The sequence below is a fragment of the Saccopteryx bilineata genome, chromosome 6 (assembly GCF_036850765.1).
Source record: "Saccopteryx bilineata isolate mSacBil1 chromosome 6, mSacBil1_pri_phased_curated, whole genome shotgun sequence".
In the NCBI taxonomy this organism is placed as follows: domain Eukaryota; kingdom Metazoa; phylum Chordata; class Mammalia; order Chiroptera; family Emballonuridae; genus Saccopteryx; species Saccopteryx bilineata.
Window position 1 is genome coordinate 172,237,323 of NC_089495.1, and position 24,432 is coordinate 172,261,754.

A 24,432-nucleotide genomic window follows, 5' to 3' on the forward strand; every position below is an offset into this window, starting at 1 on the left:
ACTGACTGCGGCAAGCAGGGAATCCGCTCCCCGAAGCCCGGTCCTTGGGGAGTGAGTCCAGGGGCACAAGGCCAGAGAGATGGGCCTGCAGGACAGAAGAGCGCACAGAGCTTCTGGGTGTCTCGGGGCTGACCAGGTGTCTGAATCGGGGAGCCAGCAAGTGAGAGACAGAAGAGACAGAGGTAGAATTTACGCTCCTTCCCTTAAAAGTGTGCTGACAGCCCTATGTGCTACCTGAACTTGTAACGGAATAAAGTGAGATAGAAACAAACTAGTGGGTTTGAGTTTTTAGGTATTTTGTGGTGGTGGTTGCTGTTGCTGTTGTTTTGTCTTATTTTTTGTTTTGGTTTTTTGTTTTGTTTTCGTACCATTTATTCACTGCACTCCATAAGAATTTGGCAAAAAATCATATTCACCCAAAGTCACAGTAAACACAGATATGACCCTGGGGTCTACGTCTCCAGGCTCTGCATGGCCTCCTCTTCACAGTTGACAGATGAACAGACCACAGAACACTGAGGAACAAGCCCCGTCCCCAAGCTCCCCACCAACTTGCTATGTTCCAAGGAAAAAACAATTTTTTAAAATATTTGAACTCAGAAATTGTGAATTGTTTTTGAATGTAGTACAGGCATTTTAATTACTTATAAACAAACAAACACTCATACTGCATCAAAAGAATTACATAGTAATACAAAATCAAAGCAGGTTTACAGTTAAATCTAGAAAAACGTATGGGTCCTTTGGAACCATGAAGCCCGCATCCCTCCCCAGACTTCCTCAACGCAGCACCATTGACTGGGGAATTGGCACAGGAAGAGGAAAGTCAGAGTTGAAACAGAAGGGGAGAATATAACCCTCAAGTTTGTTTTTCTGTGTCTATTCACTGGCAGCTTGAATAACATCCAGTGATACCTCATAGCAAGGGGAAACTATTTTATTGAAAATATTTTATAAACTGTCCCATTCCCACTATATATACACATACTTATTTAAAACTTGGAGAGAGGTAAATTGTTCATTCAGAGGGTAAAATTCTACAATTGAAATCATTTCTGAGACTTTTTAAAAGGAGAAATTTAAAAGTATAGTCCAAATGTTCGTGAGCCCAAATAGCTCTCCCTCCTCAATAGCTTCACATCCCAAAGCCATCGACTGTTAAGACTAACAATAGTCCTAGAATACTAGAATACTCCTGGATTATACAGCCCCTTTGGAGACGTTATAACAACTGATTTACCAGAGACATAAATATGTAGAAAACATCATGTCCAAATGGAAGACCTGCGTGGTCTACCAAGCTTATACAGGGAATCAAAGAGCTGGGAAGAATTACTATTTAGAAATAACTACAAATAAACCCTCTTCTCTATGCATTCCCTTGTTAATTCTCTGCTTTCAGTCACCCACCTGAGCCAAAGCTCGCGCTGAGAACCAGGCCAGCTGAACACGAGGCGGAGTTGAATGAAGCCCTTCCTTCGCGGCCACTGGCGGCCCCAAACCCCAACCCTCCTATCTAGAAACAAACCCTGGAAACAAGGGTCAGAAATAAGAGACACATATTTGGGAGTTTTTTCCTTCATTTTGGTGTTTTCTTTCTATTTGTAGATTTGTCTAATTTCTTATTCGCAGAAAAAGTCAATATCCTGGGGGAAAAAAAAAAAGAAATTGACCTGAACAGGGGCCAGAAAACAGATGTAAGTTCTTTATCTAAAATCATATGTAATGGAAGGTTAATTTGGACTTAGAATAAGTAAAGGTTGAACCCAAAGGTTATGATATAATTTTCACTTTAAGTAAAAAAAAAAATATTTAAAATGAAGGTTCTCAAATACACTTTGAATTACAGTTATTGGGCACATTCAAGCTCAATGCTAAGAGGTGAGGACAAGCAAGCCACATTTGTGTAGGTTGGGCAATGCTGTGAAGCCATTTAGCACAGCAGTTAGCTCCAGGAGAATAGCTTCAAAATAACTACCTTGCAGAATAGCTCAAAGGGGATCTTTTATTTCTGTCCTGGGTTTACAAGACCCCAGGACATTGGAAAGAGTGCAACTTTTTTCATACGTAATTGGAGTCTATCTAGAAGGCATTTAAAGATTTTTCCAGAATGTTTTGATTTTATCAGATACAGGTGGTATTTTTTTCCCCAGCCCAAGTGTCTAGCAAATAAGTATGTAACCATCAGTAACAGTCAGATGATGATACTACTTTGGTTTCTTTGTGACATGAATAACTTCCATCTAAACCAAAAGGGAGGTCAATGGAGAAAGATCAATACTCTTTCAACACTGATCGTAGGTATGAATGCTCTCCGGAATCTCACTGTCTCAGAAGTCCCCCTGGAAATTGGGGGGTTTGCTGCATATATCTTACAAGTTACAAGATGCATTTTAAACACCAGCCTTCATTATCCCAAGATCAAAGTCTTTCTCTGGCCACCTCTGAGACACTTACCGTGGTCGGGACTTCCTTGGTGGCTTCCTGGTACACGTGTTGCTCCTCCACCAGGTTTCTGGGGAAATAGCCCACCGTTCCCATCTCGTCCTCATGCTGGTCGCCATACACCTGCATGCCCAGAAGCGGAACAGTCAAGGGAAAGCTGTCAATGCGAATAACATAACTTCCAGTGCCTCCTTCTCACTCTGGGTTTTTTTGGGGGGAGGGAGGGGGCTCAGACCTAAATTTGAAGTTTGCTTATAGCCACTGAGTCAACCCACAGAAACTGTGTATCTCTTCTCCTGTGGCCCAGTCTTAACTGGTCTGACTACTTACTTAAGCATTCTTTGATTTTATGCAATCCTATGAGCTGCCTAAAAATTTTTTGGAACCATAAATAAATAAAATCAGTAAATTTTTTAAAGTCAATGGGCACTTTTGTTCTAAAGGACTCATATTTCTCAATTTTTTAAAATTTAAATGAATAGATATTTGAGTGAGTTTCAGGTTTCATTCTTCATTACTCGAGCTGTGGAGCTGCAGATGAGGACAGTAGTCAGTCCTGCCTCTCCTTCCCCAGGACCCACCCATCCTACAGGTTTAAAGAAAAAGGAGATTCTTAGGAATTAAAGAGGAGGATGAAGTTTCCTTAAAAATATTGGAACATAGACTGACTGCCAACATACATGCCTTTACTTGGCAAATCCCCTTAAACAGTTTTGAATGAGTTTCAAACTCTTTGGGATATTCTGGCTCCTGTGTATTTGACTAACTTTTCCTGCCAAATCATCGCATAAACCTACATTGAGTTTTGTTATAAAATTTTCATCGTTTCTTCAAAATGCAATAAAAGCAATTGCACATGAATTTTCATTCTTGCATTTGCAATCTCTACATTGACCTTAACAGTTATTTTTAAATATTAAAACATACTGAAGATAGGTAATAGAGAAAACATTAGGAGCCAATATATGTTGAGATCTGTGCATGTGTTTAATAATCGCATCTTACACTGCCAGCCCAAAACTCTCCAGCTCCATGCTCTTTTACCAGCTTTGAGTAAACATAGATCTGCTGCCCTTGTTTAACGTTAATAAATCTACAGTCCGGGGCATTATAATCTTCTTGAGCTCTGGCCAGAGAAATAGTATCTGGAATGGAAAAGAAAAAAAAAAAATTGAATGACTATCTTTTAGGCTCCAGGGCTGTAAAACAGTAAAAAGGCAGAGCGGATCAGAAAACTAGAAAATCAAAGTGACTAATACCCCCCTGTTCACAGCTCCTGTTCAGTTCAAAAAGATTAAGAAAGCCAAAACATTAAAGCCGCATCCAACAGAATCTTAGCCAAGTGAATTTTCTACGATAACACTGTGGAGGTACAGTCCCGGAGCAAGAACGCCAAGCACAGACACATAAAGAAGATTTGCTTCAAAGAACAATTAGGCTTTATGCTCTTCGTGGACAGTTTTTCAATTATTTAATAGAAAGATAATAAAAGGCATTTAAAACATTCTTACAGACACACTCGTCATCTGCACAGAGCTTCTTGGAAGCAAGTTTGTCCATAAATATTCCATGAACGGCACCTATGGCCACAAGACCTGGAAGGAAAAGTAACAATAGTCTTGCCATCTCCTCTTTTGCTGTTTATACTATTGCCCTTTGAGTGCAAGTGGAAACTGACTTCAGTGGTTCCTGTCTTTTATGTGAAAGCCAGACATCTGGGTAAACCCCCCTGGCCAATGGGAAGGTGCCTCTGCTTTCTTTCATAACAGCTCCTGGGCTCCAGGGGCTATTTAGCATCTGATTTTCTAAAAGAGACTCGAATTCTATGTCTTTTTTATACACAAATGATTTCCAAATGGTCCACCATTGTGGAAGCCACGTTAGCTTGTGGTTTGCATCAGCAGGGGCATTACTGAAAGACTTATGGGAATTTTAAATCTTTTAAAACTTTTTAGTTCAACTCTCATAGTCTTCCAGCTTATGAGCAAAAAATGTGCTAACTGTAGGAATCTGTTGAAGATATGAGATCTGTTTATCTTTAGTACAAATGATTTTGATTTATACAAGTCCAATTAAATAGCTGAATTTAAATAAAGGATGCGTAAGCTTACAAGTCATGACAGGATTCTTAGAAATCGTGTCTGTCTTTGAGCAGACATGGATTGTAACACACTCGTCATAGTCAAACCCTACTCACAGGGACAGGAAGGAATAGGAGGGTTGAGAAAAATAAAACCATCTTTTGTCTACCTACTTTCTCTGGGACTTTTGAAATTCAGTCTCAAAATGTTCAAGGATCATGAATCCTAAAGAAGGGAGTAAAGCTGGAGGTTCATGTTACACCCCCTCCCCTTCCCTGCTCCCGGCACTGCTGGAAGCCACCAAAGTTGAAGCACTAACACCGGGCTCCATCTATTCAGCAAATACTTACTGAGCACCTACTATGTGCAAGGCACTGTTGTAGGCACTAGAGAGACAGCAGTGAATAAAAAGGGCCCTGGCTGCATAGATGTACTTTCTATTAGAAGAGACAGAATAAGTTGCTACTTCTTATAGAGGGTTGGGGCTGGCGTCTCCCTCATAACTCACAGACACACACTGTGTCTAGAACAGTGGCCCCTGTCAAGGTGCATTGTCCACTTGGTGGATGATGAGGTTTCAGAGCAGTGCCTCTTTCTTTCTCCCCCAAATGCAGTCACCTCACAAAACAAGGGCCAAGCATTCAACTTAAAATATAGTTGTGTACAAAATAGTTTTCCAAGGGAGAAACTGGTGAAGCAAAATACACTTACAGTATCATTTAAAAAATTGATCAATTGATGTGTGTGTGTGTGTGTGTGTGTGTGTAATAAAGTTATATTGTTTTGTTTGTGTGTGGGTGGTGGAAGAGAGTGTTATTTTCAGGGGAGGATCTTTTATACAGCTGGTGCTGGTTTGGAAGCTTGTTTAATTCAATACTTTCTTTATAGATGAGGAAACTGAGGCCCAGCAAAGGCCAGAACTGCTTTCTTAACCACTCAATCTAAAGGTTTCCCAGCAGGATTGTGGTCAGTGCTATTTCCATTCATCTGCCGTCAAATTAGAATTAGGATTTTCAAATTCATTTCAAAAAAAGAATGAATTAGAAATCAGAATGCAGTGAATCTTTCTTTGTATAATCTAGGGATTTAAGAGGATCTCTGGAAAAAGCATTAATTAAACCTTCTTAATCCTGATGGGGCAGCTGTTTTACATTCTGTTATAGTCTCAAGCCAGCCCTTAACACAGGGCATTAAAAGACAACTGCATGTGACAGGCACTTTAAAAACCAGAGATTGTGCAGCCAGATTGCCATACCGTATACAGGTTCCCCAAAGCAGAGCAAAATGTTGAGTAGAGCCACATCCAAGCTTTCACAACTCAGCAAAGTAAGGCTGATGCTAACACAAAGCCACTATTGGCCATTGGAAGGTGAAAAACTAAAGAAAAGAAATCCCATGCCTCCTGGGAGCATAGATTTTGCTCACAAATAGGAACTTCAATTTGCAATAATCAGCAAGCAGTTGTACCTGGTGGCTATGCTCAAGACACTGTCCATCTGGGGTCCAAAAAGTGTCCTGAGCTTGCTAACCTCCTTCCTCTGGATTTTCAGATGTGTTCTCTGAGCCTTTTATCTCCAAAAAACATTTTTTTTCCTTCTGTTTCTAAATTAGCATCAGCGTCTAGAGTTCTTAAAATGGAGACTATGGATCCCTTAGGGTCTAAAAATAGGTTTGGGCAAGTAAATGGGTTGGAAGCAGTCTCCTTGTCATAACCTACAAGGTTCTGAGTGATCTGGCATCTGCCCCTCTGAAGTCACCTCCTGTCCTGTCTCCCTCACTTCCTCTGTGCCCGCCATACCAGCTGCTCTGTCTTTTGTGAACGCTGGGCTCATTTCCACTTCAGACCTCTGAGCTTGTTGCCTGGGACGCTTTCCCTGCAGATACTGGCATTCAGGTTTCTGGCCAAGATGTCTCCACAGACTGATCAGATCCAGACCACTGCCTGCACTCCTCCAATCCAATCTGTGCATCACGTGACCATGGTATGCTGCCTTATTGCAGTGATCACTATGTAACATGCCTTGCTTATTTACTTGGTAAATAATCAAAGCTCCCTACAATCAAAGCTCCACAAGGTGGGGATCTTGTCTGTCTTGTCTATCACTCTATAATCAGCACCCAGGAAAATACGTGGTGCTCATGAATAAGTATTCATTGAATAAATCAGAGGTCGGGAACCTATGGCTCGTGAGCCAGATGTGGCTCTTTTGATGGCTGCATCTGGCTTGCAGACAAATCTTTAATTTAAAAAATATTGTTAAAAATATAAAACATTCTCATGTATTACAATCCATTCATTTTCTACTGCTCATGTTCATGCTTGCGAGTGGCTGGAGCCAATCACAGCTGTCCTCCGGGACAACACCGAATTTTTATTGGATAATGAGTAATGTACACGGGTCATTGTATGGCTCTCACAGAATTACATTTTAAAATATGTGGCATTCATGGCTCTCTCAGCCAAAAAGGTTCCTGACCCTTGGAATAAATGCATGATTCCCCGGAAACAGTATGCTTAGGTGTATACATGCACATGCCCATGTTTTTTCTGGTGACAGTCTTTAAGTTTTGTCAGATTTGAAAAAAGGCTCATTCCCCCCAAATTAATACTCACTGGCTAAATTATTAGCCCAGAGACTCGGGATTGGGCACCAAAGCGTGGCCCTCAGACCAGCAACTGTGGCATCACTTCATAGAAATAAAGTCTCTCAGACCTCACCCCATACCTGCTACACCTGAATCGGCATTGTTACAAGATATGCAAGGGGATCGTATCAACATTAAAGTTTGAGAAGTATTGCTCGAGGGCAAATCAAATAAAGCAAAAAGTTTTAGCCAGCGCTCCACATTTTTCATTAGGTCTTTGCTGGATATACAGTATTTTCAAAAGAGAGAATGTTTATTAAACATCTAGACAGAAAACACTTTAAGCCTTAAAGTTTAAAATGGAGATGTGAGCCTCTCACAAATTTCTGTTTTTACATGATCTTCTATTTATCAGTATACTGCCTTTGAAAAACACAATCTGAAATAATGCTCTAATCATTATAAAATTCTTTGTAAGGTAGAAATCTGCTTTGTTAGTTCTTTCTTAACCTTGACTCACACTGGAATTATCTGGGAGCTTAAAAAATATTGATGACTGGGTTTCACCCCTAGAGACTGAGATTTAATGGATATGGAGTGCAGATTAGAGAATGTTTAAGAATGTTTCCCAGATGATCCTAATATGCAGCCAAAGTTGAAAGTTGAATTCAAAGTTGAGAACCCCTATCTTAGATGCAAAGAGCAACATCCACTCCCTCCAAATACTCCTGGCAACTCCTCCTCCAACAGATGGGCAAGGAAGGTCCAAAGGGCCTCGTCTGAGCAAGTCTTCTTCAAAGAATAGTTAGCTCCTTTTCCTTCTCCTTCCTCGCTCTTGTAGCCCCATTTTCTAAAGTTTGCTCACCTAGAGGGAGATTTGAGCGAGTAAGTAAATGTACTGAGGTCAATGGGACTGGTGGAGAAGTTAGGAGTAAAGGCGAGCGAGTAAGTAAATGTACTGAGGTCAATGGGACTGGTGGAGAAGTTAGGAGTAAAGGCGAGCGAGTAAGTAAATGTACTGAGGTCAATGGGACTGGTGGAGAAGTTAGGAGTAAAGGCGAGCGAGTAAGTAAATGTACTGAGGTCAATGGGACTGGTGGAGAAGTTAGGAGTAAAGGCGAGCGAGTAAGTAAATGTACTGAGGTCAATGGGACTGGTGGAGAAGTTAGGAGTAAAGATGAGCGAGTAAGTAAATGTACTGAGGTCAATGGGACTGGTGGAGAAGTTAGGAGTAAAGATGAGCGAGTAAGTAAATGTACTGAGGTCAATGGGACTGGTGGAGAAGTTAGGAGTAAAGATGAGCGAGTAAGTAAATGTACTGAGGTCAATGGGACTGGTGGAGAAGTTAGGAGTAAAGGCGAGCGAGTAAGTAAATGTACTGAGGTCAATGGGACTGGTAGAGAAGTTAGGAGTAAAGATGAGAGAGTAAGTAAATGTACTGAGGTCAATGGGACTGGTGGAGAAGTTAGGAGTAAAGATGAGCGAGTAAGTAAATGTACTGAGGTCAATGGGACTGGTGGAGAAGTTAGGAGTAAAGATGAGTGAGTAAGTAAATGTACTGAGGTCAATGGGACTGGTGGAGAAGTTAGGAGTAAAGATGAACGAGTAAGTAAATGTACTGAGGTCAATGGGACTGGTGGAGAAGTTAGGAGTAAAGATGAGAGAGTAAGTAAATGTACTGAGGTCAATGGGACTGGTGGAGAAGTTAGGAGTAAAGGTGAGCGAGTAAGTAAATGTACTGAGGTCAATGGGACTGGTGGAGAAGTTAGGAGTAAAAGTGAGCGAGTAAGTAAATGTACTGAGGTCAATGGGACTGGTGGAGAAGTTAGGAGTAAAGGCGAGGGCTAGAATAAAGGTGCAGTTGGATTGCAAAAAAAAGTACTGGTGCAAATACATCATTTTTAGTGAAATTGTATAGAAATGTCCAGGTATGTACAGATATCTCTAAATTAAGATCATGAAGGGCTCTGGCTACCTCTCATGGACCCCGCTTTGTCCTCACTCACCAAGCCCTGACCTGAGACTCCGCAGGGCCTGGACAGACATGGGCAAGAAGTACAAGTCACACAAACCTACCTCTATGAGGAGTAAAAGCAGCCCTTGAAGCTGGTCCTCAATGTGGGAGGGGACAAAGACCCCAAGCTGTCCATCTGCAGCCCCAGCAAAGCCTCTTGGAAGGCACGAACAATCATGACAAACACAAGGACAGAAGGCACAAAAAGAGGAAGAAAGGCAAGAAGCAAGTTCCAGTGCAAGACAAGGGGAGAAATGCCTGACGCTTGGAGGACAGAAAGAAGCGAGATCGCAACCATGTGGTGGAAGCAGAGGCAGAAAAGGTCTCCAGGGCAGCCCTGTGAGACTACACTTGCCTCCGGGAAAGCCTATGGAGAGCCCTCCAGCCAAACCTGCCTCCGGGAAAGCCTCCGGAGGGCCCTCCAGCCAAACCAGTGGAACAGACACTGCTTCCGGAAACGTTGAATCAACTGATGAGACAGTTGTAGGGAAAAGACCCACGGGCAGCCACGAGTTTCTAGCCACATGCCAAGACTACCAGCATGTCACCAGCAGAGTCTATCGGATGTTTTAACAAAAGGAGGACATTCTAGAACCCTGCAAGAACTGAAGACGTCATCACTTGAAGTCCAGACTAGAACACTTTACCCAGCCAAAGAAACAGAGATTCCAGAAGTGGAGCCAGCGGAGCAGTTAGACTCCAGTAGCTGGGACAGGCTCATGGCACAGGAAGCAGTAGCAAACTTTGGGGCTCCTGTTGAAGTTTTTGACTCTGAAGAAGCTGAAGTGTTCCAGAGGAAACTTGATGAAACCACCAAATTGCTCGATGAGCTCCAGGAAGCCCTGAACAAGCGCTGGGCACCAGACCCTCGCCCAACATGATCGATCTGTCTCCCGCACAGAGAAATGCATCTCGCAGAACAAGTGACCAATAATCTTAAACAACCTGCACAGCCACTAACTCCAGGTGATGTCGTCTATATGTACGGAGTTCGGAAAGCAATGGACATTTCCATCCCCGACCCCACTGGGAAACAGTCCGGTAGATCTACCAGACTCTAAAGAAACTAAGAGGGCTGATGTTGCTGAGTGTGGACCCGATGGGGTTTAAAGCTAACTCGTATTTGAATATATGTTATATACATACCTATTTCTTCATTCTCAACTTGAAAATGTTTTTCAGAAGCTATTATATATTTGTAAATTGTATTTTTAATTAAGCTTTGGAACAATTAGCTTTAATGTTCCAGAGACTGGGCTCTGCTAGATAACAAAGCTAAATCTCGGACTAGGGCAAAGATCATGAAAGGACAGGGTTAGGGACTGACAGGAGACTCAAGAGAAATGACACAGGAGACTCAAGAGAAATGACACAGGAGACTCAAGAGAAATGACAACTGTGGGCAACACATCAGCCTGAATTGGTTTCTTGAGCCATTACTGGGGCATCAGCATTTGAATTGGATTGGGTAACACTAATCATTAATTCCTGAATTTGCTGCAGTTACATGGGAAATACACACTGAAGTATTAAAGGGTCATGAGGAATCAGATCAATACGCTGGCAAGTGGTTCAGAAACATTCATGAGAGCTCCGTGTACTATTTTGGCAACTTTTGTATCTATTGAAAATTTTATTAAAATAAAAAGCTTTCAAAAGTAAATCAGATGCCACTCCTCTGCTCAATATCTCCTAACAGAACATAGGTCCACGTAGACTATGTGAATGTTCATAGCCACTTTATTCATTTTCAAAGAACCCAATCAACCATCCACTGGCAAACTGCTGGTACATGCAAGAGAACCTCAAAAGCATTCCTTACAGGGCACAACATAGGGACAGAAAGCCATAGCGGTTGCCTCGGGTTGGGGAATGGGGGAAAGACTGACTACACAGGGAAGCTTTGCAGAATGATGGAATACTCTACATCATGATTATTATTGCACGACTGTACGCTTGCCAGAACTCATCAATGTGAACATATACAATGGGTGAATTTTATTGTATGCAAATAACTCAATTTAAAAAATCATCTAATAATCACATTTCAGAGAGTATAAACAAGTCCGTAAAAGGCTTACAAAATCCCTTTCCTGTCCTCCCCATCTCTGCCACTCACCACACAACCTACTTCCTCTCAACCAGCCACTCACATCTGTGAACATCTGCAGATTTAACATCAAGGGGCCAGTCTATGAACACCTTCTGTTCAGACCAGCTAAGGACAGCCAGTGTAAGCAGTTAGAAAATTTAGTAGCAATTGGCACTGCTGGCACACCCAGGAGCATGGTCCTTCGCCCAGTAATTCACTGTCAAATTTTAGAGAAGTACAAAAACTTGACAACTAGGTTAAAAATGTTATTCTTGAGTCAGACTCTCAATGTGACAGTCTTAGGAACACAAATTATTTTGCTTCTTACTCCATATGTATGCACAAGAGTAGTGTGATAATCTATATAAGATAATCTACATAAGTCTTTTCATAAGTATACAATAAAAGTTATGTGATAAAGAAAAGTTTTGATCAAGGAAATATTAAAATAGGAATATAAAAAAATGATCAGTCACTTTAATATGTATTATCCATGCAAAACATTGTCCACTTCTATAAGGACAGCCATGCTTTTACGAGCACAAGCCTGAATCAGTAACCTGAGGTATAAATCAAATGCTAAAGAAAATATTTAAACATCAGTGTTTAAAAATTACAGAAAGATAGCAAAATCAGGACTGGCTATTCTTTTTCAGTCAGTTTATCATTCTTAAAAAAGATTGTAGATTGCAAATCTTTCCCTCGGATGTCTTTCAATAAAGAGCTTCGCTATTAACCGTGCAAGTATCCCTCAGAAACAACCTGCCTCAAGGGGTAAGAGCATAGAATGTGATGTTTACAGACAGCCTTCCTTCGCCTGTTTTCCCAGAAAACAGGAAGTATTCCTGAATGGCCTTGATTCAATTAAACACTGAAGGAAAAAATTTGTGAAATGCCCACTACCAGCAAAATACTATGCTCATTTATTTGAAGAATATGAAGATCAAATTTACCCTGCCCAGGTCTCATTTTCTTCTAACATGCAGGACGATCACTTTTACCATTAACAGAAGACATTAAAAAGAAAAAAAAGGGCACTGCAGCATGGCAGTTTAAACACATAAAAAATAACATTAAGAAAAATCTAATCAAGGCCTTGATCTAATTCTCTTCTGCTTTTATTAAAATGGTTCAGTTTCTCTACATTAGCTGCTTCAAAGTAATACTAGAAAATCATCCTGCTGCATTTTATTTAGCTTAACATGTGTTCTAGACTAGCATAAGTATTTGATGATAGAACAGTGAGCCAATAAATGAAGTACTATGCATAGAATACAAATAAAAGTTTATTGTACAAAATTAAGGCCTTCACATTTCATAGTTCACTAAGGCTAAAGAAAGACAAGGAAATTTTTAAAAACCTACATAAAAATTTCACTTTCACTTCCTCCTACCCCCAACTATTAAAATCACCTGACCAAATTTTATCAAAACAAATGTTATAAATAACACCGAGTCCTTTAGAGACAACTATGCCAGACATTATTTCTTGGCGTAGGTGATCTTCATGGCATGGGACGGTGTGATCTTAAATCCCTGTAAAGCATCCCTGGCGGCTCCAGCCTGCCCGTCATTTTCAAATTCAACAAACGCAATGTCATGCCTCCCAGGTACCAAACGTACTTCCTTGAAACCAGGGAACCTATGAAGGAAAACAATTTATACATATGCAAATAATTTATATATATGTAAATACATAAATGTCTATTCTGTGTTTAAATTTATTAAGCAACTTCCTGAAGAGTATCATATCCTACTAAGAATACTGGGTAGGATAAAAGAGCCTAAAATATATTTAATACCATTACAATTAAAATATAATTAACAACATAAAAGAATTGTAGGACTCATGTAAGTTAATTGTATTTTTGTCACTATATCAAAGCTTTGTTTTTCTATTTATTCATAAGTTAGAATAATTGAAACATCAGAAATAATTTAGGCCTTGGCTGGCTGGCTCAGTGATAGAGCATCGGCCCAGCATGTGGATGTACCAGGTTCAGTTCCCAATCCGGGCACATGAGAGAAGCACCCCCCCATCTGCTTCTCCACCCCTTCCCCTTCTCTGTCTCTTCCCTCTCCCACAGCCATGGCTCGATTGTTTCGAGTGCATTGGCCCGGGCGCTGAGGATGGCGCTGTGGAGCCTCCGCCTCAGATGCGAAAAACAGCGTGGTTGAAAGCATCAGCCCCAGATGGGAGTTGCCAGGTGGATCCCAGGCAAGGTGATGCGGGAGTATGTCTATTTCCTCTCCTCTCACTTGGAAAAGAATATAGTAGTACCTTGAGATACAAATTTAATTCATTCTGTAACCGAGCTCGTAAGTCAGTCAACTCATATATCAAACTGCCGATACTGGACCCCTGCACCAATGCGCCAACTAGCAGCAGCTTTCCGAATCACGACTCGTATCTTGGAATTTCGCTCGGATCTCAAACAAAAATACAGACCGAGTCGCATCTTGTATCTTAAAAAAAAATTCGTATGTTGGTCTGTTCGTATCTCAAGGTACCACTGTATAAGTAAATAAAAATTAAAAAAATAATAATTTAGCTTTTTATTTGTTAAATCTGCAGAATAACTTCAATTTTTCATCAACACCAGAGCAAATCAATGACCCTTTAAGAAGTTACTGCTGTGTGAGACACAGAAGGAGGAGGCCCATGGAAGTGCTCTCAGGATTCTGGAAGACAGACATTGTAATAAAAAAAAACAACTTACTGATTAAACAGCATAGATAACATCATCTCATTAGTCTCTTCTGGTAAATTATTAAGAAATAAAATATAGTTTGGAGGATAATCAGGGACCTGTTAAAAAGAAAAAAGGCAAAGTTAGCTAGTAAGTATAAAAAGTACTGCAAACCACTCGGCTCTTACGTAAAAACTTGACAGGTACACTGTACAGTGTATTAAAGCTTAGGAAATCTTACTGCACCCAACACTAAAGCTGAAAACCAACAATACCACAGAAATAAATATAAATCTAACAGTAACTACGCAAAGCAGGCATTCATACCACCTAACACAAATTTGACAAATCATAAATCTTATCAGTTTTTAAGTATTTAACAATATTTTTTAATATTTAAGTTTTCAGCATCTGGAAGTCAGTTGTGATTGGAGAATTTTGTCACCTGGATTAATAATTAAAGATCCTAACAAAACTAGAGAAGGCAGCAATGTCATCACCCCCTCAGCGAGTAACCCAGGCAAAGCAGACATTCAATTCTCTGCATTATTACCTCCCAGCATTTAAGACAATTAAGAACCACTACTTGGTGGCTTCTAATGTTTTTTGCAAGTAAATGAGATATTCAGCATCAAGTTACAAGTAGAAACAAGCAGTTATTAGATGGTAAACTACATATTTGATACCCCACAATGAGGTTATGGAGTACTACAGGGTGATCATCCCGTACATAAGAAAAAGTTTCTGTCTTTAGGCTAATTTCATGGGGAAAAAGAAAGTGAAGTTTAAAAACATATCTTGAGGTTTAGCAAATTCAGTGCTATTATTTCTAAACTGGACTATACCTGTTAACAGAGTTCAAAGGAGGAAAGTAGGTAATATAAGAAAATGCTAATAACTTAAATTCAGAGCAGCAAGGAATTCTCTAAGACTCTTGCAACCTAGGGTGGTGGCAGGAGGCAACCACAAGCACATGACTGAAGCCTTCTCTCTCAGGCCTTTAGCAAGATCTGGGATGGAGTTTGTAAGACATCCACATACAGAGACTTAAATATATTTGTGCTGGGAAGAAAGAACAAGGGGAAATGGAAACCAACTTTGTGTGAGTCTGGTAGAAAAGCTGGTTTAGTCCTTCAGCTCTCTGAAATGCAAACGAGCCATGGCCTGGCCAGTTCCTCCAGCGAGAGCAAGCGAGTGTCTGTAAAGCCCTGTGTGTACTGTGGGGAAAACAAGAACGCCTGCTCCCAGCCCTCAGTTTAAAATCTGTCATTCTGACTTCCTCACTGAGTCACTAGGTAAAGAACGGAATAAAGTCAGGTTTGCTTTTCTCCCTCTTAAAGGAAATTAAAATGTTCTGAGTTTCTACATTAAAGTATCATATAATTTAATGTTATATCTTACAGATGGAATTATTTTCAGTGTTTAGAGGACATGCAGGTTGTTGTATACTATTGCAAATGTTTTATATAAAGTTTTATTTTAAAGCACCACATGAAAAAACTACCTGAGGATTTGGTGTTGCATTTCCTTGGGTATTAGCTGAATTTGGTACTCCCTAAACAAAACAAACAGAGAAAATTAAAATTTTCAATCTCTCTAATAAAAAACATGTGTTTATATTTATAATCACTGTATAAAAATAACACTAAACATATTTCTTATTCCATTTAATTTTACTTACAAATTTATATCTTAGCTCTGACTCAAACATTCATGTACTTAGCTTGTCCAGTATTTTTGAAAGGTCTAGCCCTAAATTTTAAAGGTTGTCATAAAATTTAACCTCTGTCTTAAAATCATGAAGAAATTCACAGGAGAAAAACCAGGGAGCAGTTTTTCTTACCTTTTTTCTTTTATCAATTAGACAAAAGTCAAGCATTATACTTAGTGAAACTAATTTCTAATCACGTTTAATGTAAAAGTTAACTACTTCAGGATAATTTCACTTTTATCTGGTATTTTATATAAAATTTTGAATTCCTGAATTATTCAAAGAAAGCAGCTTTAAGTGGAGTACTCGTGATTAAAGATAATATCCACAGTACTATTTAGAGGTAGTAGAACTTGAGAAATAAGCCAAAAGATACATTCTGTGAATGATGAACTAAATATCATACAAATTCAAATAAAATTGTCAAATATAAATTTCAATATGGAAAGGCTAACCTTTAAATTTGTTGTTTAAACATAAATATTAGAACTTTAAAATTCAACCAGTCCAACTTCTTAAAAATCCACCTTTTAACGCACACGTGCACACATGTGCCTCAAAGACCATCCCTCAAGGGGAAGGCAGACATCCCTATTAAATTTTTAACACCAAAAAAAAAAACATGAACTTTTGTCTATCTTACCTGACCAGGCTTTTTATTAGCAGTCATTGCTGCCTGTTCCACAGTTTTAGCTTTTTTCTTTTCTTTTTTCTTTTCTTTGTCAGCAAAGGTGCCACGCATTTTAGATATTATATCAGAATCTGTTTTTGCATACTGGATTCGCTGTTTAATTATTTGAAAAAAAAAGTTAGTTTTCATTATGCTAAAGGCTGTTTTCCCTAGTCATTAATATTTCAAATTTCATTATCCAAAAACACTATAAGATCATTTTAAACCCATCCCTAAAGGAAACCTGTCAAATATACTGAGTGCCAAATGAAAATAAATTGTGGCATATGATTCACAATTTACACAAAGTTAGATTCACACTTGAGCTTATTAGAAAAGAAAAAACATAGATCTTCATGAGAAAAATATGACTGTGAAATACCAGTACCACTGCCTCTCTCCATGTAATAAAAGAACAGAGAAAACTGCATTGGAAAGTTGCCTGTCCCTTAACAGGAACTCTCAGTAGAAGGGTCAAAATGTGTCAATTAGCTGTGAAATGTGTCATTCCGAATTTGTTACTTCCAAAGTTAAAGAAGCAAAGACGGGGAATGGCTTTCTTTTCAATTTGATTATTCTTAAATAAAATGACTAGTAGTGGCATCAACTTAAACTTAACATGCTTTGAAGGAAACAAAAGGGTGGCATCCCAGCCTGTGTAAGCAGGCCACCGTTCATTCTTACTGGGCCACAGCCCACAGAAACTGTAGCACAGGTGAAGAACAGGCAAGCGCTAAAAAGCACGGGTGTAGGACAGCATTTCACAAACTACTCCGCATTCCAATTACCAAGAGAGCTAGAAGAAGTGCAGAGCCCGCCAGGAAGTCTGGGTACGGTCGAGACTGCACCCCTAACAAGTACAAAGTGGATGGTGACCTACTAGTATGGCTACCACACTGTGAGTAGTATTTAGGTCCTTGTCTGAAGCTTTATCACAGAGCTAAGGTCAACACAATCACTATCCTAAGACGCCTGCTACCTAAGGTGCACAGACCGCAAGCCCCACTACAAGGAAGCATTTCTCCCCAGGAGCCCACAGACCAGACTGTCTCTGAGCAGACCAAAGCACAAGTCAAAACACACAACAAATTACTGTTCAAAACTGTCCTGTACAGCAAGAATTCAATCTCAATCTGGAGAGAACAAGTGACATTTTAAGGTAGTGTGGGTCTGAAAGCAAGAAGTCTGTCAAAACCAACAGCATTTCCTTTTCTCCCCATTCACTCAGCTAGAGATGAGCGTTCTGGGGAAGCGGGCGGGGAACAGGGCAGGGAACAGGCCCCGACCACAGAACACCTGGCGTTCTCCAGTTTGTCTGGGCTGCTGCGCCAGACAACTGCAGGTGTCCTTATCCCTGCAAGCAGCCCTGCGGGGCTCAGCAGTCACATCTAACCAAAGGAGGGCCAACAGCTTAGACTGACTCCACCAACTTCAGTCCAGTGATTCCCTCCCTACACCCTTCCTGTGTCTTCTGTCTTCCCTGACCCAAACGATCTCCACTGTCTGTCCTTTTGACAATTACCTGTGACAATCTCTGCCATCACTCTTAGCTGACTTCTCTAGACCAGGAGTTCTCACTCAGAAGTGATTTTGTCCACCAGGGGACAGTTGGCATTGTTAACTAGGGACAGTGTTGGTTGTCATGAAAATGGCCCGTAGGGGGCTGAGGTCAGGGATGCTGTCAAATGCTTCACAATTAACAAAACAGCCCTTGCCTGACTGGGCAGTGGCGCAGTGGATACAGCATTAGCCTAGGATGCAGAGGACCCAGGTTTGAAACCCCAAGGTCGCCCGTATGAGCGCAGGCTAATCTGGCTTGCGCATGGGGTTGCTGACTTGAGTGTGGGATCACAGACATGGCCCCATGGACGCTGGCTTGAACCCAAAGGTCGCTGTCTTGAAACCCAAGGTCACTTACTGGCTTGAGCAAGGGGTCATTGGCTCAGCTAGAGCCACCTGGTCAAGGCACATCTGAGAAAGCAATCAATGAACTAAGGAGCTACAACAAAGAATTGATGCTTCTCATCTCTCTCCCTTCCTGTCTATTTGTCCCTATCTGTCCCTCTCTCTGTCTCTATCACTAAAACAAACAAATAAAAAACCCCAGCCCTATACAATAAAAAAAATTATTCAGTTCAAAATGTCAAAGTGCCAGTGTTGAAAACCCTGGTCTAGAATAATATGGATAAAGGATAAAAGTCCACCCACAGCTTTGACAAGGGGCAAAATTTGCATTTAAGTCAAGGGTTTCATGACAGAAGTCATTAGGATGATTCTACTTTATTAAGGTATTTTTAATATTAATGGATCAAATGTCATTGACTCACAGAGAATAATTTTGTTCTGAGTTCCAAGTTATAGCAAATTTTGTTCATTTCTGACTGGTATGTTAGAGTTAAAACAGAAGAGTAACTGGAACACCTAACCAAGTACAAACAAGATGGCTCAAAGAACATGCTCCCTCTTCCAGGATGCTGAAGATTCGGCAGAATGTGCTACCTTCCCGAAGACAAAAACGGACATCCTAAAATACCTTTAATGTAAGATCAGTCTGCGGACTCTTCCCATGGCTTTAAACTACCGGTAACTAGTTGGCAAGGTGAAGTGGTGCCCAATACAGCGAACAATGTCCAGCTTTCCTGTACGTGAGCAGCAAGCACATGCAAACCTGCCATCTCAACTCAGCAAGACAGGCCTGAAAATCCTCCCGAAGGAAAAAAACTGCCCCTTCACATGAATGTAACTTTAGATCTAATGTAAAATCCAACCTATAATCCTGCCCACTGAGATCTCAATTATGCTATTTCTTCATACTACTGAGATAAGCTGGTTTCAGGAAATGCCAATGTACTGAAAATGAGTTTTCTGGGATGGACCTTTCCACATGGACTGCGTCCAGTTAGGTGGGAAGTGATGGGAAAAAGGAGAGCTGCACAGAGGATGAGGAGAAAACTTTCTCTAGTAACTCACAAGAAAAGCCATTCCTGAATTAAGTATGTACTGTGGTGTAGATCTACAAACCACTGACCAAAGCCAATACTGACTGATTTTGCCAATGAGGTCTTCAGGAAACAAAGTCACACCCATTCATTTACATACTATCTAGGGCAGCTTTTCCTGCTATACAGACAGGTAAGTAGCTGGCTCATAAAGCCTAAAGTATCCACTACCTGGCCCTTTACAGATAGGGGCTAACTCCTACTCCAGGAAAAGAACAATCACAATACTGTTAGTTAACTTTCAAGTCCTGATGCTGCCACTGATTATAAGTATAACATAGGCACGCAACTAACCATTCTGTGCCCAATTCTGTAAACTAAAGAATTAGATCACTGGTCTGCATTACAGCCCATTACAGCCCTTGGTCTGTTTTTGTATGGCCTATGAACTTCAGGACATTAAAAAATTTTAAAGAATTACTTAAAAAAAAAACTCTCACACACAAAATATGCAACAGTAACTCTAGATGGCTCACAAAGCCTAAAATATTTATTAGCTGGTCTTTATTTAGAGTTTTGCTGACCTCTGAATTAGACCACTAACAGAGAACCAGAACGAGGACCTGGGTCCTGGGAATGATCGCTTCCACTCTTCCCCCAACTTCCCTTCCCCTCACGCTCCAGTTCCGCAGAAAAGCACTTTGGAACCCACACCTGAAGTGCTATGTACTCACTCCAAGTGAACTGCTGGTTTACACTCTGCCTCTACCTTGATCCAATCCTCCACCACCGCTGACATACACCTCGGGCCTGCTGGTGTTCCCTACTTTCCTTCTAAACGTGAATCTCATTATGTCACTCCTGACCTTAAAACTTCCCATGCATAACTATTTCATTTTCATTTATTAATAAGACCTATGAATAAAAGTCTACGTATTTTCATTAGCTCATTGCTTCATCTAGAGTGCATAGCTCCTGATATGTAGTATTTCACTATGGTGATTTTTGAAACTCTAAATCCAACAGATTAGATTCCCTCTTTGACCTATGGTTTTATTTCGTGTTGTTTTACAAGTTTATGAACAGAGGCTTCCTTTTAATCTTCTAATTAATTATTAATTTAGAATTCTTTTGATATTAGAATATTGCCTATACTGCCACTATTTTTTAAAATATTCTACATCTCAATCTGTTTTGTTTGTCCATATGAACTATAAATTAAGTAAATTATAAACTCTACTACTGTTTCTATAAAAATAAATAAAAATAAACCCAAACTCCCCAACACATAATTAAAAGCAGAAAGCAACAGCTATACCTTCAAGTGTATATTTACAAATATACTATACCATTAACAGAAATTAAAGCCACAATACTAAGATCAACTTACCATTGGTTTACCATAAAATGGAAATCCTTGTAACTGTCTCAAGGCATTTGTGGACGAGCCCAGTTCTTTAAATATAACAAAGGCTTGTCCCCTCATCTTCATGGTCTTTAAAGCCACAATATCTACCACATGGCCAAACTGAGAGAACAGGGCATACAGGGATCTCTTCAATTCTGTGTAAAATTAGACGGGAAACAACTTATTTGGGAATGAAACAATAACAAAGATCTTCATAACATGACACTGCATTACCTGCTGCTCTCATCATTCACTTATTCATTTACATAAAGTTACACGTTTTAATAACGTCATACTATTTCCTTTGGCTCACTGATTTAAAGTTATTTGAAACTATTTATCTATAAACAAAAACAGATTCAATAATTTTTCAGCCTTTACATTTTTATTTTTAAGAAGTCTTAAACTCCTTACCCTTAATAAGGATAAATTTCAGGCACTGAGAAAAAAAATGGCTAGATGACAAATTTTGAAGCAGTACAATTTTTAAGACAGTAATAATTTTTTTAGTTTAGTTTTTTTTTATTATTATTAATTTTAATGGGGTCACATTGATAAGTCAGTGTACATATGTTCAGAGAAAACATCTCCAGGTTATTTTGACATTTGATTATGTTGCATACCCATCACCCAAAGTCCAATTGTCTTCCCTCACCTTCTATCTGGTTTTCTTTGTGCCCCTCCCCTCCCCCCACCCTCTCCCTTTCCTTCCTCCCCAAGACGGTAATAATTTAACACATGTTGATTGTGAACAAATCTTTTTAAAAAGCACTTACCTTCTTTTTTAATTTTGTCATTCATATTGTTGATATAAATTGTATGGTTTGGTCTGATATCCATCTTTTGGGTTAAACTGTTCAAATAGCCTAAAAAGACAGTAAATATTCTATAAGGGGAGATTAATTCATATACTACTATGACATTAGGACACAAAACACAAGGGTTATTAACTTTTCAGTTCGCTTTCAATCCCAACTGTCAGAAATATCAGTTTGACAGTAGTCTTTAAGGGCTCCCCAACTCTTGTCAGTCCTCTTTTTTAAACAAAAAGAGACCAAAACTTGATGGCGCACTGGTACTACCCAGATTTTTAACATTACTTATTCAATACATTTATTTTTATACTTATCTTTCACTTATGACAAGTGACTGTTTCTCCATCTGCCTAATAACTTTTCTAATTTAAAACCTAAGATTTGAAAATGAAAAAAAAAAAATAGCAAATGTACATCCAGTAAGAATTGACAGAAAATTAATGAAGTTTGCTAAGAACTACTCCATATGTACACTTACAAAGAACTTCTGTATCTATTACTTAATGTATACACCATCACTAAATGTCCTAATTCCAAAGTTATTTCTTGCCAATTTGAAGGAATGGAGCTCAGAGAGAGCAATACTACATGACAGTTAAGAGCTCAGATTCTAGCACCAGCCAGATCTGAATTCAAACCCAGTCTATGCTTCTTAGTAGCTGTTTGGCTGTGGGGCAAGGTCCTTAATCTCTCAGGCCCACACCTGTAAGACAGGGATGGTGGGAACAGCATTTAGCCAGTAGAACTCCGAAGACTAAATGAGGTAAGTTTCAGCACAGTTCTTCCCTGGGCTGTCATTGTCATAGCTTAAAGTAGCTGTTACTAAAGGTTAAGGGACTTGCCAAGGTCATAGAGCTGATAAGCAGCAGGTCTGGGAATTCTGCCCCTGTCTTCTGGTCTCTTGAAATTTTCATTCACACTCGCTGCACTATTTCATTTTTTACAGTTTAGTTGCAAATTCTGCCTTACTTTATTTCCTAGGATATCCCACATATTCTTTGACTTCACAAACCTAGAACCTCACCCACTGTATGTGAAGAGCACAGGCTGACTGACAAGGGAAGGAGGACCTGTGGACAGGTGCTGTACTGGAGCGAGTAACACGTGAACAGCAAGGCTGCTGACACTTGCGACCCCTACACTGACCGACACCTACACGGCTGAGGTCGTGAATATGAGAGCCAAAGGGAAATGACTGAGAGGTCACACTGAAGGCAGAGAGATCAGAGGGGAGGCTCCTGCGAGGTTTCATGGTGACCTGGGCTAGTGCGGGGCACCCGGAGTCGCCTCCCAGTGCAAAAGGGAGTCTCTGGAAGGCACACCAAAGCTCAGAGCGAGCTGTAAATTCACAAGAAATGGAACATTATTAGCCTTCGCTTCGTATACAGGAACCTTCCTCCTCCCCTGACACAGGTACACGTGCCCAAGCCACAGTCCGAAACCCAAGCCTCGGTCCGAAGCCCAAGGAAGCAGCCACGCGATCCCGGACCCGACCCGTCCGACTGAAGACCGGGTTCTTAAGTCTGGGGGTCTCGCCAGGCCAGGGCGGCAGCCCCATGCCTTCCTCGCCCGCTAGCCGAGCCTTCCGCGAACCCCGGGCTGGATGCATGTCGTCCCCCCCAAAACCGCTTCATACACTCCCGGCTTCTACCAGGGAGCGCTGGGCCAAGCGACAACCGGCAGCCGGGAGAACCGAGAGAGAACGAACTCAAACTCACCTGAACTCGGCGCGCTGTCCCGTAAGGACCAAGAGCCGGAAACGCAGTCAAAGACCGGAAGTAATGGTACCAGGCGCCTCAATCGAGCGCCGATCAGTCAAGAAGCTGAGCACAGAATCGATCGATGCCCCGGTTCTGCACCCGGGGGTCTCTCTGCGCGTGCGCACCCCTGGATGGTCCGGAGAAAATGTGGGAAGAGGGAATTCGTTAAGAGACGCGTTTCCTGGGAACCCCGTGGATGAAACAAACTTGGAGCCGTGGAGTGAAAGGAAGAGGGAGGGCAGTGACTCATTTTCCCCACCATGACTTTACATCGCCCACTTACATCCTTCCAAATCTATATGGTTTTACAGGGGCAGACCCCATGCCCACTACCAGGGCAGATGCTCTAGTTTCACCCTTATCTGGACTGTAGCTGCCCCCAGTTTAACAGCACATTCAGTACCCCCACAAGTCTTCTCTGGTTCCTGGGACTCTGAGGGAACTCGCCAACACTCTACTGATGAAACTTGTACCCCAGGGGGGCAGCTCAGTTTGAGGCCCCAAAGGAGAGTAGTTGATGTCTATCTGGCTCTCTCACCTTAAAAGGCAATCACACTGGACACCTGTAAGATCATCAACCCAAACTCACTAAAAACCCATTAATGTTCTATCTTTTCCATCCTCCCATCTCCCCACAAAATGCCTAGATTGTTCTAGGGCAATATGAGTAGTTGGTGTTTAGGCTATGCTTGAATAGGAATACCAAAAAGTACAGGCATGCATTCATCAAATATATGTAAAACATCGTCTAAAAAGGTTGTTATGAGTCCAGGGGGATCTAATCTTGTTATTCCCTTTAACTACTCTCTCTGAGCCTCAATTTCCTCATATGAAAAACAGGGATCATAGTACTACCTTCCTTCTAGAGATATTGTAAGGATTAAGTGCACTCAATGAAGCGATTAGACACAAAATAAATCGTTCATAAATGTTATTTCTAAATGCTTGGACATATGGATGAAGGGGCAAAATAGGTTGGTCATAAAAGCTGGGGATTTTTATTTTACAAGATCACCTAAAGTTGCAATATCTTTAATGTAAGCTTCTGGAGGGCAAGGATTTTTGTCTTTTTTGTTCATTCAAATACACTCAGTAACTGGGAAAGTGGCTTATAATAAATTCAATCAATGAATGAAGCTTTATGGAAAAATTAGACAACACAAACAAATGTGCTGTCTTTTGAAGATGCATATAAATGTAGGATATAATATTAAACAGAGA

At 40.5% G+C, this 24,432-nt stretch overlaps 2 protein-coding genes across 2 annotated transcripts; both read right to left on the minus strand.

Annotated features, from left to right (window-relative positions):
* Positions 1-1,515: 1,515 nt before the first annotated feature.
* On the minus strand, positions 1,516-4,071 carry OTOR (otoraplin). Its single transcript, XM_066237327.1, has 4 exons — positions 3,957-4,071; positions 3,451-3,590; positions 2,458-2,568; positions 1,516-1,646 (listed from the first exon to the last, which is right to left on the minus strand). The coding sequence occupies exons 1-4, from the start codon at positions 4,069-4,071 to the stop codon at positions 1,623-1,625; spliced, it is 390 nt and encodes a 129-aa protein (XP_066093424.1). The 3' UTR covers positions 1,516-1,622.
* Positions 4,072-11,109: 7,038 nt separating this feature from the next.
* Positions 11,110-23,222, minus strand: SNRPB2 (small nuclear ribonucleoprotein polypeptide B2). Its single transcript, XM_066236751.1, has 7 exons — positions 23,170-23,222; positions 21,413-21,502; positions 20,619-20,791; positions 16,263-16,403; positions 15,413-15,463; positions 13,939-14,027; positions 11,110-12,860 (listed from the first exon to the last, which is right to left on the minus strand). Exons 2-7 carry the CDS (start codon positions 21,474-21,476, stop codon positions 12,701-12,703), a joined length of 678 nt encoding a protein of 225 aa, XP_066092848.1. The 5' UTR covers positions 21,477-21,502; positions 23,170-23,222; the 3' UTR covers positions 11,110-12,700.
* Between the last annotated feature and the right edge of the window lie 1,210 nt (positions 23,223-24,432).

Excerpts from the sequence above, each read along its gene's own strand:
- OTOR (XM_066237327.1), bottom strand. The coding sequence starts at position 4,071 with ATGGCAAGACTATTGTTACTTTTCCTTCCAGGTCTTGTGGCCATAGGT. Across the intron at positions 3,591-3,956 it reads TGCAGATGACGAGTGTGTCT|ATACTATTTCTCTGGCCAGA; the intron begins GTAAGAATGTTT and ends TTTCCATTCCAG. Across the intron at positions 1,647-2,457 it reads CCAAGGAAGTCCCGACCACG|GATATTGACTTTTTCTGCGA; the intron begins GTAAGTGTCTCA and ends TTTTTCCCCCAG.
- SNRPB2 (XM_066236751.1), bottom strand. The coding sequence starts at position 21,476 with ATGGATATCAGACCAAACCATACAATTTATATCAACAATATGAATGAC. Across the intron at positions 15,464-16,262 it reads CTAATAAAAAGCCTGGTCAG|GGAGTACCAAATTCAGCTAA; the intron begins GTAAGATAGACA and ends TGTTTTGTTTAG. Across the intron at positions 12,861-13,938 it reads TTATCTATGCTGTTTAATCA|GTTCCCTGGTTTCAAGGAAG; the intron begins GTAAGTTGTTTT and ends TTTCCTTCATAG.